This window comes from Cygnus atratus, chromosome 4 (assembly GCF_013377495.2).
Source record: "Cygnus atratus isolate AKBS03 ecotype Queensland, Australia chromosome 4, CAtr_DNAZoo_HiC_assembly, whole genome shotgun sequence".
Classification (NCBI taxonomy): domain Eukaryota; kingdom Metazoa; phylum Chordata; class Aves; order Anseriformes; family Anatidae; genus Cygnus; species Cygnus atratus.
The window spans coordinates 42,446,740-42,463,022 of NC_066365.1; the positions used below are offsets into that span (position 1 = coordinate 42,446,740).

At 38.3% G+C, this 16,283-nt stretch overlaps 1 protein-coding gene across 1 annotated transcript in view; it reads right to left on the minus strand.

Annotated features, from left to right (window-relative positions):
• FAT4 (FAT atypical cadherin 4) overlaps positions 1-16,283 on the minus strand; it is a 150,382-nt gene that overhangs the window by 24,475 nt on the left and 109,624 nt on the right. Inside the window, exons 9-10 of the mRNA XM_035554857.2 lie at positions 12,500-12,750; positions 5,249-9,598 (exon numbers count right to left, since the gene is read on the minus strand). Coding sequence (XP_035410750.1) covers positions 5,249-9,598; positions 12,500-12,750 — 4,601 coding nt within the window. The remainder of the gene's footprint in view (positions 1-5,248; positions 9,599-12,499; positions 12,751-16,283) is intronic.

Here is a 16,283-nt window from a genome sequence, read left to right on the forward strand (position 1 = left end):
GTACAAGTACTGTAGAAGATATTCCTGTTTAATATCCTAGAACTCCATTGAACACAACTGTGAACAGTTGATTTGAAAAGTATACTTATTCAAGTTTGACCTGGTTGCCTATTTCGTGAGTTACAAACACAATAAGGTGTGTAATAAAGGTAAAGGTTTGGGGGGAAAAACTAGCTTGCGCATCTATTGCTTTTCCTGTTCTACCTAAGGTATTATGCTTCTATTTAGATATGATTTTTTCTGGAGAGGGAAACAAACAAACAAACAAAAATGACTTTCAGAGAATTATGTTTTTCTTGAGAATTGACAGAAACACTAGTTAGTTTGAAGTTTCTCCCCCACAGATAAAGTAAATCATTCAAGAAACCGTGCTGTATTGAAGAGGATAAGAAACTGGCAGTATGCACAAAAGCATCTTCACTTGAACCCAAACTTGAAGTCTTACTACTTTGCAAAAAGATGAAGCCAATGATTTTTGTTAAAATCTCATACAACTAGAGCAGTTTTGGATTATGCAGGTCATTTTCCACAGCAGTCTGCTGATTTAAGGTTTACAACATGAATTTAAGAGTACTGTTCTGATAGACCTTTGTCTCACTAAAGCAACGTGCTTTGAAAAATTATGAGGTTTACAAGTTTTCATGGCTTATGTGAGTTAATTTTCTAGAAGTATTTTCACAGAGTTGGATTATTATGCACTTCTCAACTGGGGAATTGTTTCATTAGGACAGCATAAAGAACAAGGCTAATCATATAAGCTTTATTAGTATTTCAGGTTATTGAATCCAATGAGGGGAAGGAAACAGACAATGTTTTGTGAACCAGAGACTCCAAACCTGAGCCGTCTCTGGAACTCCAGTTCAGGTAAGTGATGTGGTTAGATGAGTTTGGAGATTTCTTCTCAAACAAAGTATCGAAAGATTCAGGGTATTCATCTTTGTGTCACAAAGGCCTTTCTTGAAGAACATGAATTTTAGGATAACACAGGATAATTGATAACGGACTATCATTTATCATCCATCACCTCAAACTGATGATATCACATGCACAAACTTATACAAAAATCAAACTTCCTGAGAACAGTTTTTTGTTTTTTTTAATTGAAAAATGTAAGAGGAACGGATACCAACTGAATGCTCTGGGATTACATTTCAGCTGATTTGAGAGTTTTACTTTTTGTGGTTCTCTATGTCCATCTTTTAAAATGGTTCTGGTACTTTAATCTTGCATTTGAAACAATTTCACAAACCTAAATTCCTTCATCTTAATGAGTCCTGGAAAACAGGAAATGAAGTGTTCAAAGGAAGGTCAGACAACTACTGTAAATCACAAAGTATATTCCTTCTAGAAAGTGATTATTTTAAAAACAAAACCTGATCATCATTAAGAGATGTAATTATAACAGATTGTTCAAAACCCTAATGATGTTGCTCTGAGGTAATTGGTCTTCATAATCCTATTCAGTGAAATGAACTAAATTACCTTTGCAGTGTGATGAAGTGAAATGCAGCTGACAAAACATAATAAATCAAGTAAAGAAACTCTCAATTTTCAGGTAAGCCGTTATAAGGGTCTATAGCTCAGGTACTCAAATTTACAGTGAACAAAGTATATCTCAGAAAATACTAATTTCTAATTGTATGCAATATCATGTTTTGTTTTGTTTTTTACAGAACATGCAAATTCAATTATGAGACTATTTTCATTCCAAGAGAAGCAGCAAAACTATGTATATGATATACCGAATTAAAAATCTGCTATTTTGGCTGTCTCTTTTTTTGTTGAGGCACTCAGGGATTATATTCATAAAGAAACAGTTCCTAGCTTTATTATTACATTCACTATGGCTATCTTTAATCATATATGAATCATGATTAAAATCCCAAACAGCTGTGAAATTTTTCTGTTGGTAGTATAATAATGACATAACATTTTCTCTGACAAACATTCTCAATCTGTATTCTGATATTTGCAGAACCCATTGAATATTAAATTTGCAGCATATCAAATACATTTCTGCAGACATAAGATGTCTAAATATACTGAATATTAATTGTGATCTTATTAGATAAGCTCTACTGATATTCAACTCCAAAGATATTTTGGTTTTTAATTACACACTTTGGCGCCATTTGTTTTCTGTCTTGACCAATTAATCCCAAGACACTTAAATAATTCTTGATTCTGCAATGACCAACTGATTTTAAAAAGATCTGACTCCCAAATATAAACATCTGCCTCAGTCGTACTCTATTTCAAAATTATTTGTGTTGACAAGTAGTTTAAGGAAGCTCATATCAGATGCCAGATTTAATTCATACCATGAAAGAAATCAAACACTTCAAATTGTAAGAGTCTCTCACCATATTTTCTTAGTTAAAACATCTTTTTTTTTTTTTTCTTCAAGTGTTTGTCACATGTAGAGCTTTATTTTTAGCTGACATAAGGGGTGAACATTAAGCTTTAATACCAGAAAAAATGACCTGGACATTTCTTTAATGCTTCAAATTGTAGGCTAGAGGCATATATTACAGTATGCTGCTAGAGTTAATGAAGTGTTTTGCTTAGTTGCAATATCAAACATATGTCCATTTAACCTCTAGTCTTAATGACCTAAAGAGTTACAGGGGATAGGCACCCTAGAATTATTTTGCCATGCTCCTGGCAAAATAATTGGATGTACTAATACAACATAAAATAAACTCCTGGATCAGTAACTTAATTAGAACTGCTTGACGATTAACAACCATTGCTCCTGGCCTGAGGCTCAGTAGTACATTTGTAAGGTTCACACAAAAGATCACATCAGCATCCTCTATATCATGAGACCTTTCACATCGAACACGTATCAAATGCTGTAGTTGTGCCTTAAATGACATAGTCATGCCTTTGTTTGAAATAGATTAATCTTCTTTGCAATGAAGTAGATGATATCTCCTGTACTAATCTGGCTTAAGAAAAAAAACAAATCAAAACAAAAACAAAAAAAGCCAATCCCCCGATTGCTCCACTGGTTACAGACAAGTTTGGGGGGCAATAGTGGCGAGCCCAAATATCCACACTGTAATGAGCACAGCTGTTGTAACCTGGGCTGCCCCAGGGCATCTGAGATACAGAAATACACCTTAGAAGAGGTAATGGAAGCTTTATTGTATCTTCTCTAGTTAGGCTCTTTATTATGTCTCTAAAAATTGGCCATAAGCAACAATTAAAATTGTTCAGACCTTTCTTAAAGAACGTACTCACACAAAAATGTTTTAATTTCTTTTGCTGTTATTTGCTGAGGGTGCTCTAAGCACGACAGGAATGGCTGAATGAGATGACCCTCTACCTAAATAAAGTTTAATTGTAAATTGTGTTTTTTATTTGTGTTTGTTTTCCATGCACACAATGAACAGATGATAGAAAGACCATGCTACAACTTGCATTTTATCCAAAGGTTATGCACAAAAAGGCTGAAGCCTTGCAGTAATACACCCATTTTGCAACTGGGGTGCTTCACTGCAGTAGTAAGGCTAGATGCAACCTTGCACCAAGATCCAATTGCAAAGTCACTGTCTCTTTTTGGTTTGAGAAACTGTCATTCAGAAATTATAATTACAGACTGGGAGTTCATCCCCTGATCAAATCTTTTTGAGGGTGATCTGAATTTCTCTTGAAGATCTGTTGACAGAAGAGAGATCTCCACCAACTATAGCGGGAACCTATGTGCCTCTCCCACAGCCATAGCCACCTACTAACGTGGCTCAGACACCTGAAGGTTGGTGAGGGGAATACCACCAGAATATATGACAGACTGTATCAGCCTATAAAGTGATGATTTTTCTAGAGAAAGTATATATGATTCACATACCGTAGTAAACACATTTGAGTTTTTTAATGTTTTTTTTTCTTGAATGTGCCTCGCATTCAATGCTAATAGCTAAAGTATTGCACAACTTTCTAATACACACAGGAACCGCAGATGGAGGAAGACCCAAGCAGACAAAGATTATGCCAGAAAAAAAAAAAAACAATTATGTATATGAACTTAAGTTTACAGGCTACTTGGCGTAGGGCTGTTTTCCCAAATCTCACCCTGAGCAATAAATGAAGACTAAGGCTGGAAGGCAGTCATGCTAGAATAATTTCAAGCAGGCAAATTCAGCAGGCCAAAGTTCTGATGGTATAATTAGTCATGACAACCAAGTAGTTTTCTTCTGCTAGAAAAGGACTTCTCTGTATTTTCATCCAACCCCTAACACTATATATGTTACAGTGACTGTAGTGGTTTAAGAGAATTTGCAATCTCAATCTGTTGATACTTATCTTAAAATAACTGAAAGCATCCAGAACCCTTACATGAGGAGCCAGAAATTTAATTTAATATAATTTAATTAATAAATGTGCCCTTTGATGACTGCAAATGAAATACACGTAGTTTCCACATGACACTATACACTAGAGCCTTGTTACCGTGAAAGCCAAGTCTACTTTTCTAGGAATAATATGTAACAAATATTAGAGAAAAAATACTCAGAAGAGGTAGGAATGCTGAAGCCATTTCTGTTATATATAAATACATGTTTGATCATTTTGCTTGAGTTTTGTTTTCTTTCCCATATCCTTCATCTGCTTTCTGTCCTGTACAACTGTAAACAATTTGGGGCAGAGGCTGATTTTCTTGCTTGGAACACTCTTAACAGACTCAAAATACTACTACAGTATGCATAACAATAACAAGAACAGAAAAAGTCATACTTAAGCACTGGAAATGATTTCTACATATTTAATAAATTAAAATAGCTCCTGAAAAATCCTTCTGCTCTAATACAAATCAGGTAAGTGAGATTTGCTGGAGGACAGAGCTAAAATGAAATAATCATAGAATCATTTCGATTGGAAAAGACCTCTAAGATCATCTGGTCCAACCTTTAACCTAGCACTACCTACTCCATCATTAAACCATGTCACTAAGCTTTACATCTACACATTTTTTGAAGACCTCTAGGGATGGTGACTCAACTTCTTCTCTGGGAAGCCTGTTCCAATACTTCACAACCCCTTTCAGTGAAGAAATAATACTGCAGGCACCTCGTCTTCTCAGTTTTCATAACTACAAATACTTTCTTCTGCATGACCTCTTCACCTATTGGAAATGCACGTATTCAGATAATTGCAGCTGGAATTTATCATGGGCTAAAAAGGAATGTTTCTGCCCTTTTTCTAATTCTTCTTCACTATAAGATGAAGAGAAGTGAAAGCGTACCTGTATATCCAGTTTTGCAAACGCAGTTGAAGCTTCCAGGGAAGTTCTGGCAGGCAGCACCGTTTTTGCACGGGTTGGAAAGGCACTCGTTGACATCCCTCTCACAGGCCATGCCGGTGAAACCCTCTGGGCAACTGCACGAGAAGCCCCCCACCAAATTGTGGCAAGTCCCATCGTTGTGGCAGGGGGACGGGAGGCATTCGTCGATGTCAGTCTCGCACAGGCTCCCCTCATATCCTGGCATGCACCTGCACACGAAGGACCGGAGGGGCTCGTTGGCTACGATGATGACGGGGACACTCTCGTGGGTCCTTAGAGCTGGGCTCACAGCCAGCCTCCTCGCGCAGCTCCCTCCATTCTGGCATGGGTTCTGCAGGCATGAGTCATGATCCACGGACTCGACTCGCACCCCACTCTGGCGGAAGAGGATGTCTTTGATGCTCTCGAAGAAGGTGGCCACACCGCTGGGATTCACGTACTGGTTGCCGCTGCGTTTGACGGCCGCCATGAGGAAGGTCTGGTTGCTCTCCTCGTACAGCCCATAGAGCTGCACAGCTGTGCCCAGCCCCGTCAGCTGCGAGCTGGCGATTCGCAGGAAGTGCAGATAGTGGTTCGTCAGGAAATCCCTCACGGTGTGGATGCTCAAGCGGAGGAGGATGCTGTTGTCAATGGTGGCGTTACTGAAGCCCGCAAAGAAAATCCGGACGCTGCTCGTGACAGCGCCGTGCAACCCGTCGTTGCTGAGGACGGCCAGGTCAAACACTCCATCCGTGGACCTTGCCTGTGAGTGCAGCTCACAGGTGCCCCCAGGAATACTGAAGAGGCTGGTGACTCCTGAGGTGAGGGAGCACTGGAAGCTGTCTAACACATCCGGATCCTGCGGCTTTACGTTGCCCAAAATTCCACCTGGGAAGAGGTTGCCATAATAGTGAACAAAGATTTCTACCGTTCTGGGCTGAGACGGGTTGTCGTTTTGGTCTATTACCTTTATCTGCACAGTTCCCGTGGAAGACATCTGAGGAACCCCAGAGTCTCTCGTAATCACCGACAGGTAGAAATCGCTGATTTGCTCCCTGTCAATCTCCCTCGTTGTGGTCAGAACACCAGTGGTGCTAAGGCTGAAGTAACTGGTTGCAGGGCCAGTGCTGAGCAGGTAGTACGTGAAAGGACCTTGGTTTGGAGGGAGATCGGGATCTGACGATTGAAGCATCATCACGAGAGTTCCTGCACGATTATTCTCCATGACTTCTCCTTGGCTGGTGGACAAGGTGGGGCCATTATCGTTGATATCTTCCAAAGTTACCAATAAAGAGGCGCTGCCTGTAGCAGACGGCGTTCCCGAATCAATGGCCAGCACGGAAAGATTGTACACAGGCAGCGTTTCTCGATCCAGTTCTGCAGTGACAGTGACCTGTCCTGTCTGAGGGTTGATGGAAAAGGCACTGTTGTCGTTGCCAGACCCAATGAAATAGGAAAACCTGCTCCAGCTAGGGACAGAATCTGAATCAAAGGCACTTACAAATGTGACATGGGTTCCCGGAGGAACACCCTCGCTGATTTGTATGTTGTAGGTTGCTAAAGTGAAAACAGGGGGATCATTGGCATCCAGTACAGTAATATTAACTGTTACTTCATCTATATCCGCACCACGAATGCTTCCAAAATTTTTTGCAAGAACTTTCAAAGAGATTCGTTCTTCTTTTTCTCTGTCAAGAGGTCCTGAAACATAGATCTGGCCACTTTTCTCATCTATCTGGAAGCCTTTCTTTCTGCTGTTGCCAAAGATAAGGTAATGGACTTCTCCATCAGTTCCCATATCACGATCACTTGCAAAAACTTCACCTACAATGGTACCTTTGGGGGCTGCCTCAGAAACTTCAAAATAATAAAGCTTGGACACAAAACGGGGTACATATTCATTCGTCCCTTCTAACTGGATGTTGACACTAGCAAAGCTGTACCTCTCTTCATCTGGAACATTAAAAGCCTTTACTGTTAAATGGTAACTTTGCTTTGTTTCATAATCTAAAAACCCCTGGGTGGTGATTGTCCCTGTGTTGGGGTCGATGACAAAGAGGTCACTATCTGAGGACTGAATAGCATATGCAATCACAGCATTAGGTCCAGAATCAGCATCAGTGGCATTTAAACGAATAACAGTTGTTCCACTCGGGGCATTTTCTAATACGTTGGGAAAGTAGTCCTCAGGGCTGAATGCTGGAGAATTATCATTCACATCAACGACATTAATGGTGACACTGCAGTAGCCTGTTCTGGACACCCATCCTCCATCTGTGGCAGTAACAACTAGCTCATGCTTTTGGTGTAACTCAAAATCGAGTGGTTTGGCTACTGTCAGTGTACCAGTAGTTGTGTTAATAGCAAAGGTGCCAGCCTCATTTCCAGATGAAATGTTATATCTGATTAACCCATTCATGGCGGCATCTCTGTCCCTGGCTGAAACTGTCCTGACCACTGTTCCAACAGAGTGACTCTCCGGGATAGTGACACTCATGCGGCTCTGAGAAAACTCAGGTGTATGGTAGTTTTCCTCTGTTACAACTATTTCAACAGCTACCTCAGATGAGAGTGGAGGATTACCTTTATCCTTTGCTTTTACTTTAAGTAGAAAATTTTTGTTCAAATCAGCCATTAGTGAAGATGACACTGAAATCCAGCCTGTATTCCTGTCCAGTCTGAATTTATTAGTTTTGCTTTCATCAGAAACAAAGTATTCCACTTCAGAATTCAAACCAAAGTCTTTGTCATCCACTGCAGTAACTTTAATTAAATTTGTGCCAACTCTCACGTTCTTAGTAACAGGTGTAAAATATTTAGGAGCGAGGAACAGTGGTGCATTGTCATTACTGTCTACTATGTTAATCGTGACGGTTGTCTCACTCAGCAGCGGAGGACTGCCCCGGTCTGAAGAAGTAACTATGAAGCTGTGCCTGTTAATGTTGACATTGCTTGAACCGCTTGAGTTTTGGTACCTTAAATATTGCTTGTTGAAAATTTCCCCTGTGGTTGCGTTGATCCGGAAGAACTCGGACTGGGATTTTATGAAATAGAAGACTTGACCGTTAGATCCTTCATCGGGATCAGTGGCTGAAACCTGGGTGACCTTCAACCCAATCCCAGGAAGCTCGGGACACTCCAAGTAATAGGATGGCTTTGTAAACCGTGGGGCATTGTCATTGACATCTGTGACAAATATGGTGACATCCGTGCTCACTGTCCAGCCAGAGTCATGTGCAGAGACTCTGATTCTGTAGCGATCTGTGTCCTCCCTGTTTAGTGGTCTGCTGACTGTAATATCCCCGGTGCTTGGATTTATGATAAATGGGAGACTTGTATCGCTTATGGAGTACCTGCTGATAGCATTCACACCAATGTCTTCATCTGAAGTTGTGACTCGGGTTACAGTAAAACCCAGGGGTGCATTTTCAGGCACAGAAGCACTGAATATCTGGGAAAACCTCGGGGCATTATCATTTTCATCCAAAATATTAACGATAACTTTGACGGTCGTGCTCTGGAGGGGGGTGCCTTTATCTGAAGCCTTTATGGTTAGTGTGTATTGAGACAATTTCTCCCTGTCCAAGGGCCTGACACTTCTGATCTCACCAGTGGCTCGATTGATACTGAAACTATTTTCCGTATTGCCCTCGATTATTTCATAATTTAACTGTCCATTAACACCACTGTCCCTGTCGACAGCAGCCACCGTCAGTATCTTCCGTGGGGACAGGTTCTCCACTACTTCAGCAATGAAGGGATCTTGCTCAAACTCTGGTGCGTTATCATTGACATCTACCACTGTTACTTCCAATTTCTTATACGATGAAAAGGGAGGAAAGCCTGTATCTCTGGCCTCAATCCAAACCACGTATTTCTGTATGGCTTCAAAATCCAAAGCCTGACTGACAGAAAGCTGTCCTGTTACCTGATCGACCAGGAAGGTGTTGCCCAGGTTACCACTGGCGATGTAGTAGGACAAGGAGCCTCCTCTGGCTGAAGACCCAGAAACAGTGGTGACAAGTGTACCGACTGCTTGGTTTTCAGGAAACGTGAAAGTTTCCTGTTCAGCTTGGACTCGAGGAAATTCTTCTCTGTTCACAAATCTCACAGTGACAGTTGTTGAGTCTGTCTTGGGGTACCGGCCACCATCCCGCACGTGGACAGAAATGGTGACTTCAGACTCTCCTGCCAGTGCATTAGAAGTTAGGATTGCCCCTCTCTCTGGATCAATGTGGAATTTCTCAGAGTTTTTCCCCACAAGGGAATAATGGAGCTCAGCATTGGAGCCAGCATCAGCATCGGTGACAGTCACTGCAAACACAAATGAACCTGAAATGGAGAACAGAGGCAAGTCAGTTCATGAATAAATGCATGATTGTGGAAAATGAGATACCAGCTTTTCACTTGGGAAAACTTGTGAGGGTAACCCTTCTGATATTCTTCCCTGAGAAGCATGCTCTTTCTTAAACTGCTCTGAAAACGAACTGTTTCACAAAATCTGAAGTTCAACAAGCTGAGTTTGTGAGCCCACAAAACATGCATGTGGCCATAAAATGTGGGTCTGAAAACTAGGTCACTGCATTCAGGGAAATGTCAGTATGGATGTCAGTGTCTGTGCATACATCTGCACTGGCAACTGGACCTACAATTTTTTGGAAGTCTAGCATCCCATTTCTGGAACATTTACATTGCAAAAGCCATAAATCGAGTGAGACTGAATGGGATTTTGATTTTTTTGAGTTACTCATCATTTATTTATCCATGTAAAAAACAAAACAGAACAACAACAAAAAACTTTCTGTAATTCAACAACTATTAAGGTTTGTAAGTGAACGGGCAGCACCAGTGGATATTTATTTACCCTAATGTCTCACCTTCCCTTGCAACCTTTTCTTCCTATTTCTCCGATATTCCTCCTTTGTCTCCAATAGCCTAATACTTCTGATTTTTAAGAGTATTGAGAGGACAAAAACTAATGGGACCACGTTTTTAAAAGCATGCTGATCATCTGAGATAGAAGTGCTGAGTCACACAGGAATGAGGGTGCTAAGTCACATAGAAATAATAATAATAAAAAAAACCCTAGTGCAATAACATCAATATATTATGTTTCAGGTCTTTTACATTTATATTTCCCAATAAGCTTCACTGTACAAGTACTCTATTAGCATTACTATTTGCAAGGAGAATACAGGGTTTTCTTTTTCACTGGAGTTTATAGATTTAATACATGGCAAATCTTTTGAATTTAATATTGTCCAGCCAATTTGCAGAACACTCTGTTGACGTTTTACTAGTACTTAAATTTACAAAATACCAATTACGTATAAAAAACAATGTTGTTTTCAACCTCTTAAGGCAAAATCAGTTACACACAGGAATTACTTTGACAGTGTCTCCTTAAAACTATGCTTGATGTCACTACCTGTCATGTGCAATGATACATACTCCACAGGGAGAAATATTTAGACAAATACAGTATTCAAATTCTTGTGAGAAATGAGATAGGAAATATTAGATTTTTGCTTCAGTTAAAAAAATTGTATTATTAATTACTATTATTAGTTTCTCTTCTTAGCCTTGATTAAAAAATGTTGACAGAAATTAAGCTTTGTTTTCTTTCAAATGATACACTACATATTCTGATTGGAATAAAAGCAAAAATCTTGTACAAGTTGTGAGGGTTTGGTGGTGTGGTTTTATTCTTTTATTTTTTTTAAAGCTACATTGCAATAAAGTGTTTTTTTCTAATGCATGCCATGTCTGGCAGTAAAATCATTGTCAACAGCCTTTCAAAATAATTTGAAAATATATTAACATTTCCTTTTAATGAAAGTAAGCTATCAAATAAGGAATTTGTAAACAAAAGGTGCCTGTATCTCAAGCTTTTTGCTAAGTTAAAAACAGTTAAAGTGGCTTAGGCTTTCTATGCACTTTTAGATATAAGGGGTCTCATACAAAAAGCGTCCAAAACCAGTATTGCCTGAATACATCAGTTAAACATATGTATGCTCCTCATAATCACATTTATGGAAACAACCCAGAAAGAACCATACAAAGGCACTGTGCCATAGTCCGGATACACAAAGACTCACCAATGCAATAATAATATACTTTCATTATGCTGTTCTGGAAACAGGGAAGAAATAAAAACAAATTCATTCTTCCATAAAAAGGAGAAGTATTTGCAATTGTTTAAAATTTAGAAAGACAACCCCAAGACACAGAAATAAGCCTTTTTTTTTTCTTTTAAAGGAAAATTTGTTTTGTAAACCGTTTGTCTTGGACTTCTCTCTGTAGGAATCACATATGTATGTATGCAAATGCATGTGAAAATGGACAGCGCTGCTGGCTTCAACAATCAACCACTACAACTGCAGTTTGGTGAATCTGTGGTAATACCATGATCATCTTTATAAATCTTTTACTCTTTTGGGATAGTAGAAGTTTCAATATCAGTCTATTTTAAATCTTGGAAAAATCTTAGTATTAGAATCATTTAATATATTCTCCCTATCTCCCTGCAAATGTGTATGCCAATCTCCTTGCAAATCTCCTTGTAATGCCAATTCTGTAAATAGAAAATATTAGCGTTTTAGACTTACCCATTTCTAATTTCTTTATTTATCAGGCTTGTTTAAACATAAACGGAAATTAATGTCTGCATTGAGTGAAGTAACTGTAACTTAGGTGCATGTTCAACAAAAGGAGGGTTGCTGCTTGGCTTTACTTTTACATTACTTCACCACTTGGCTCAATGAAAGGCAACATAATTAACATCCGAGACAGAAGATATGGAAGCCTTTTCAGAAGATGTTGACAAAATCCTCTTTAAGAATTACTCAAGGCTGCCAAAAAATATCTACACGCAGAAGGAGACTTTAAGAGGAAAATGAGGCTACTGCCTTCCTAACCCTGACAAAACAACTAAATTTGATCACCTGTTTGCCTATCAGATTGAAAGCTGGGTGCTCATTTATACTATGTCCTCTTTACACAACCACCGAGTATAAATGGGATTGGATGGAAGGAACAAACTAAAAAAATTGCTAAAATACAGGTCATATATTCTGCCTTGTATTCATTCCTATGCAACACAAAGATAACAAAACCTAGAAAATAGCTGCAGAGGAATATCTCAGAAACGTTTCTTGTGGCATATCTTTGCATTTAGTAAGACATCTATGTAATCTAAGTAAGTATCCTAAGCACTGCCATCTATCAGGTTACCTGAAGTGGTAGGCGATGGGACATGGGTGACATAGGGATGGTGTTGAAATTTTGGAGGATTGTCATTCACGTCGGCAACAGCAACGAGCACGCTGGTGGAACTGGAGAGAGGCCTGGGGTAGCCCCCGTCGCTCGCCACCACCACCAAAGTGTAGTTCTCTTTTGTCTCTCGATCGAGTAGAGCGCTGGTGATGATCTGTCCTGTTGATGGGTTGATTGTGAACTGTGAACTGCCACCAGTAAGCCTATAGCTGTTTGAAAGAAAAAATTAGAAAGAAAAATTCAATTAGTATTTCATAAGGCAGCCTGCTGCCTTAGGATAATAACAATTTTTTATACTGTTCAGACCACCATGCTGATGGATATTGACATAAAGATGTTCTTCTGCCTATCCATCTGTCTTCACTTTTTTTCTCTTCCATATTTTGAGACCTCTCAGAAATGGCATTTCTACGGACTTCCAAATGTACTTGCTTAACACTGATAGATTTCTAATAAATGAGGAGCAGACTGAGCCTTTGTACATTTGGAGACACAGCTGGGCATTCTCTCAAAATTGCAAGTGGCCTGCTAGAGGCAGCCTCTAGTACTGATTTCCTTGGGCTAATGCATTAAGTGTTGCTCCAAAGGACTGACATGTTCTTAACTGAAACTGCAGAATACAATTAGAAATAATACTACTTTCTGAAATAAAAGGATGACTTTTACAAAATAATATGAGGGTTTATAATTTATAGTTTCCTGATACTGAGCTAAGTTTTGCTATTCAAGATTTCAATTATAATTCACAGCAATTCATAATAAATCAGAGTAAAACAGTAACTGCAGAACTATGCTAATAGCAACTAATTATGAGAAGAATTTGATGACTGATTCGTGTGTATGAATGTGCACATGCCTTTGTGTGAGTGTGCGAAAACGTGGTAAGAACTGATTATGTGCTTACTGTACCTCATTGTACTGTACTTCTGGCTTGTTAGCACAGTGAATTTGTCCTTGCTTTTTGAATGCTTACCCATCTTCTGTTAGTACAGAACAAATCTCAAAGACACCTGGAGCACTAGGTTGTCTTTTTAAAGGTAACTGGTTAACATTAGATTTCTGTTAATTCAGATAATGGGCTTTCTACAAAACACAGGAAACAAAAGCTGGCTAAAATGAACAATTCTCATATCCCATATTACAGCCCTTAAAAAATCAACTCACAATTGTGATTAGCATTGCTTCTTCAGAGAAGCCTGTTATGGCACAGTAGCAACTTTTCTGAAGTACACAATTATACAAAAGATTCAGAAGAAAACTACTGTTATGAAAGAGAGTAACATTCACATCTTCAACTTTTCAAAATCAAAACAGGCTATGACAGAAATAATAACACAGGCCAGAAGCTTTTCCTAGAGGACTGATAGCCAGCCTGTGTAATAGGCTGTGGCAACCTCTCATGCTCAGTCATTAATCTCTACAGAAAGCCAGGAGCATATTTTAATTGCTTAATTATGATTCAATATGATGGCCATATGTAATTATTCTCCAGCCAAAGAAAAGTGCATCTAGGGTGGAAGGAATGTGCACAAAGCTTAAAGCACCACTTAAATCTCTCTAAATGCCGGCAGCACGGACACATTTCATCTGTGATTTGCAGTGTTTTAACATTGTGTGAGACAGTCTCTCGTGTACTTCCACGTACAAAGAATGGCTCAGGCATTACTGTTAGAAAGGCACTGTGAGAGACATTTAAAAAGAAATTACATTTGCCATGGGATATTCTGAGTTATAGCTGAGTACAACTTCATGCAAACCAAGTGGACAATGCAAGTGTCTGTATTTACGAAAAAAAAATTTCCAAATGAAGCCAAAAGATAAACACATGAACCTTTGTAATAGTGACAATATAAAAGGAAAGTGACTGAAGTGCTTAAAATCTGGCCTTTTGACTGTGCTGACCCTTCTTATTTATACTGCCTTCAACAATACTATTCAAGCATGCATTACCATCTACAACCTCATCAGCTCCCTGTAATGACTTCATAGGTTATTACCAGAAATAAGAGGAAAAAGAGTTGGCATATATTGATATGTTACAGTTTTGCAGAAGATTAGCTACTTTTTGCATAATAAAGTTCATTTTTTGACTTTATATGAAAATCTTAACATGGAATTTTACATACCATCTATGGAAATCAAAGATTTTATTTTGGAATGGGGTCTAACAAGACTGAGAAGGAATTTTTGAGTGCTCAGCACCTCTGACAAGAAGGGCTTATGTATTCTGGTTCCTCTAGCTTTTGTTAGTTCTTTAATACCAGTCATATTTTAAGATTTGCATTATTCTAAATGCTAAACCTGGACAAATTCTGTCAAAGAAAAACAAAGTATGTTTCTGAGTCTAAAAAGTGCAAAACAAAACCTCAAAACAATCTTAAAATAGCTTCTTACGAAAAAATATTTTAATCAACTATTCTACTATGAGGTATTGAGTGAGTGATAAAGACTAATAGCAGAAATATCAAAGCAATTCAAACATAGTAAAGAAATCTTAGAGCACCCTGATAATTTTTGGTTATGGGATGCGATCATTATAATCTTTCATGACTTGTATGGAATTCATTTTTTTAAAGAAGCTTTCCAGAAATAGTTTCTCTGAGTGAGAGTGAAATGGATTAAAAGCTTCATTGTTTCACAATTTAATAAATGGAAATTTTGGACACTTTTCAAATATTTAAAGATGCCACGACATAAAGTTCCTACTTATGGCTTGTAGCTATTTGAAAGAAAATATTACAGTATTTTATATACACTTGCTTCATTATAACATAATTCTGCTTTATTTCCTTTTTTTCTCTTATGAGCACAATGATATTCTTACACACTTTGAAGAATAAATAGAAACTGCAAATAAATAAGCTGCTTTTATATTCTGTGTTTTTTTTTTTTTTTAAGTTTGGAAACAGACATGGGTGTTTACATTAATAAAAGTTAATTTTGAAGAGATCACCTACATGTTCTTGTGATTTAATAACTAATTAGAATCTGACTTGTATTCCATTACCAATAAATCTGTCCTCAGTGGATAATCTTTACCTTGTCACTGCCACTTAGCATCTTCATTACTCTTTCCTGTGAACTAGCAATGGCCAGTGTTCGGCCCAGCGGCCAGTTAAGACACAGGGTTGCATCAACTGAGCTGTGCAAACCAGTTGGAATTTAAAGGTAAAAATGTCAAATTTTAACCTTTTGTTGTTTTCCCAACTAGGATACATCTCACTTCTGGTCTTGTATAATTCTGTAAATTGGGCTCTAAACTCAAGACATTAATTGACTGTAGATTTACGTAGGGAACATGATGACTTTAAAAGAAAATTAACCATGTCCTTAATTACAAGTCCTCAGTTCTAAATGCTATGCTAAATATAACGCTAAAGCCTTTAAAAAGGCTAAAAAACCTGACGGTAGTCAATAACACAAAATATTCACAACCTATGCCACATTTCTTTAGTCAGAGAATGTATATGTAAGGACTGCCAGCTTAATTTCTTAATCCATTTATTATATTTGAGTTGTTTTTTTTGTCTATACTTAGCAAGAAATTTAGCCCATCAACAACAACGCTTAGGTGTGAGTTAGACTCCCATTTGCTTTTAATGTAGTAAAAAATTAAAAAACAGTACTGCAACTTTCCTTGACCTTAATACGTTTCTAAAAGCTTACTTAAAAAAATAAAAAAAAGTCAGATTTGCTGAAAGAATTCAGCTGCACACTGTCCTTTTGTGCCTTAAAGCTTTAT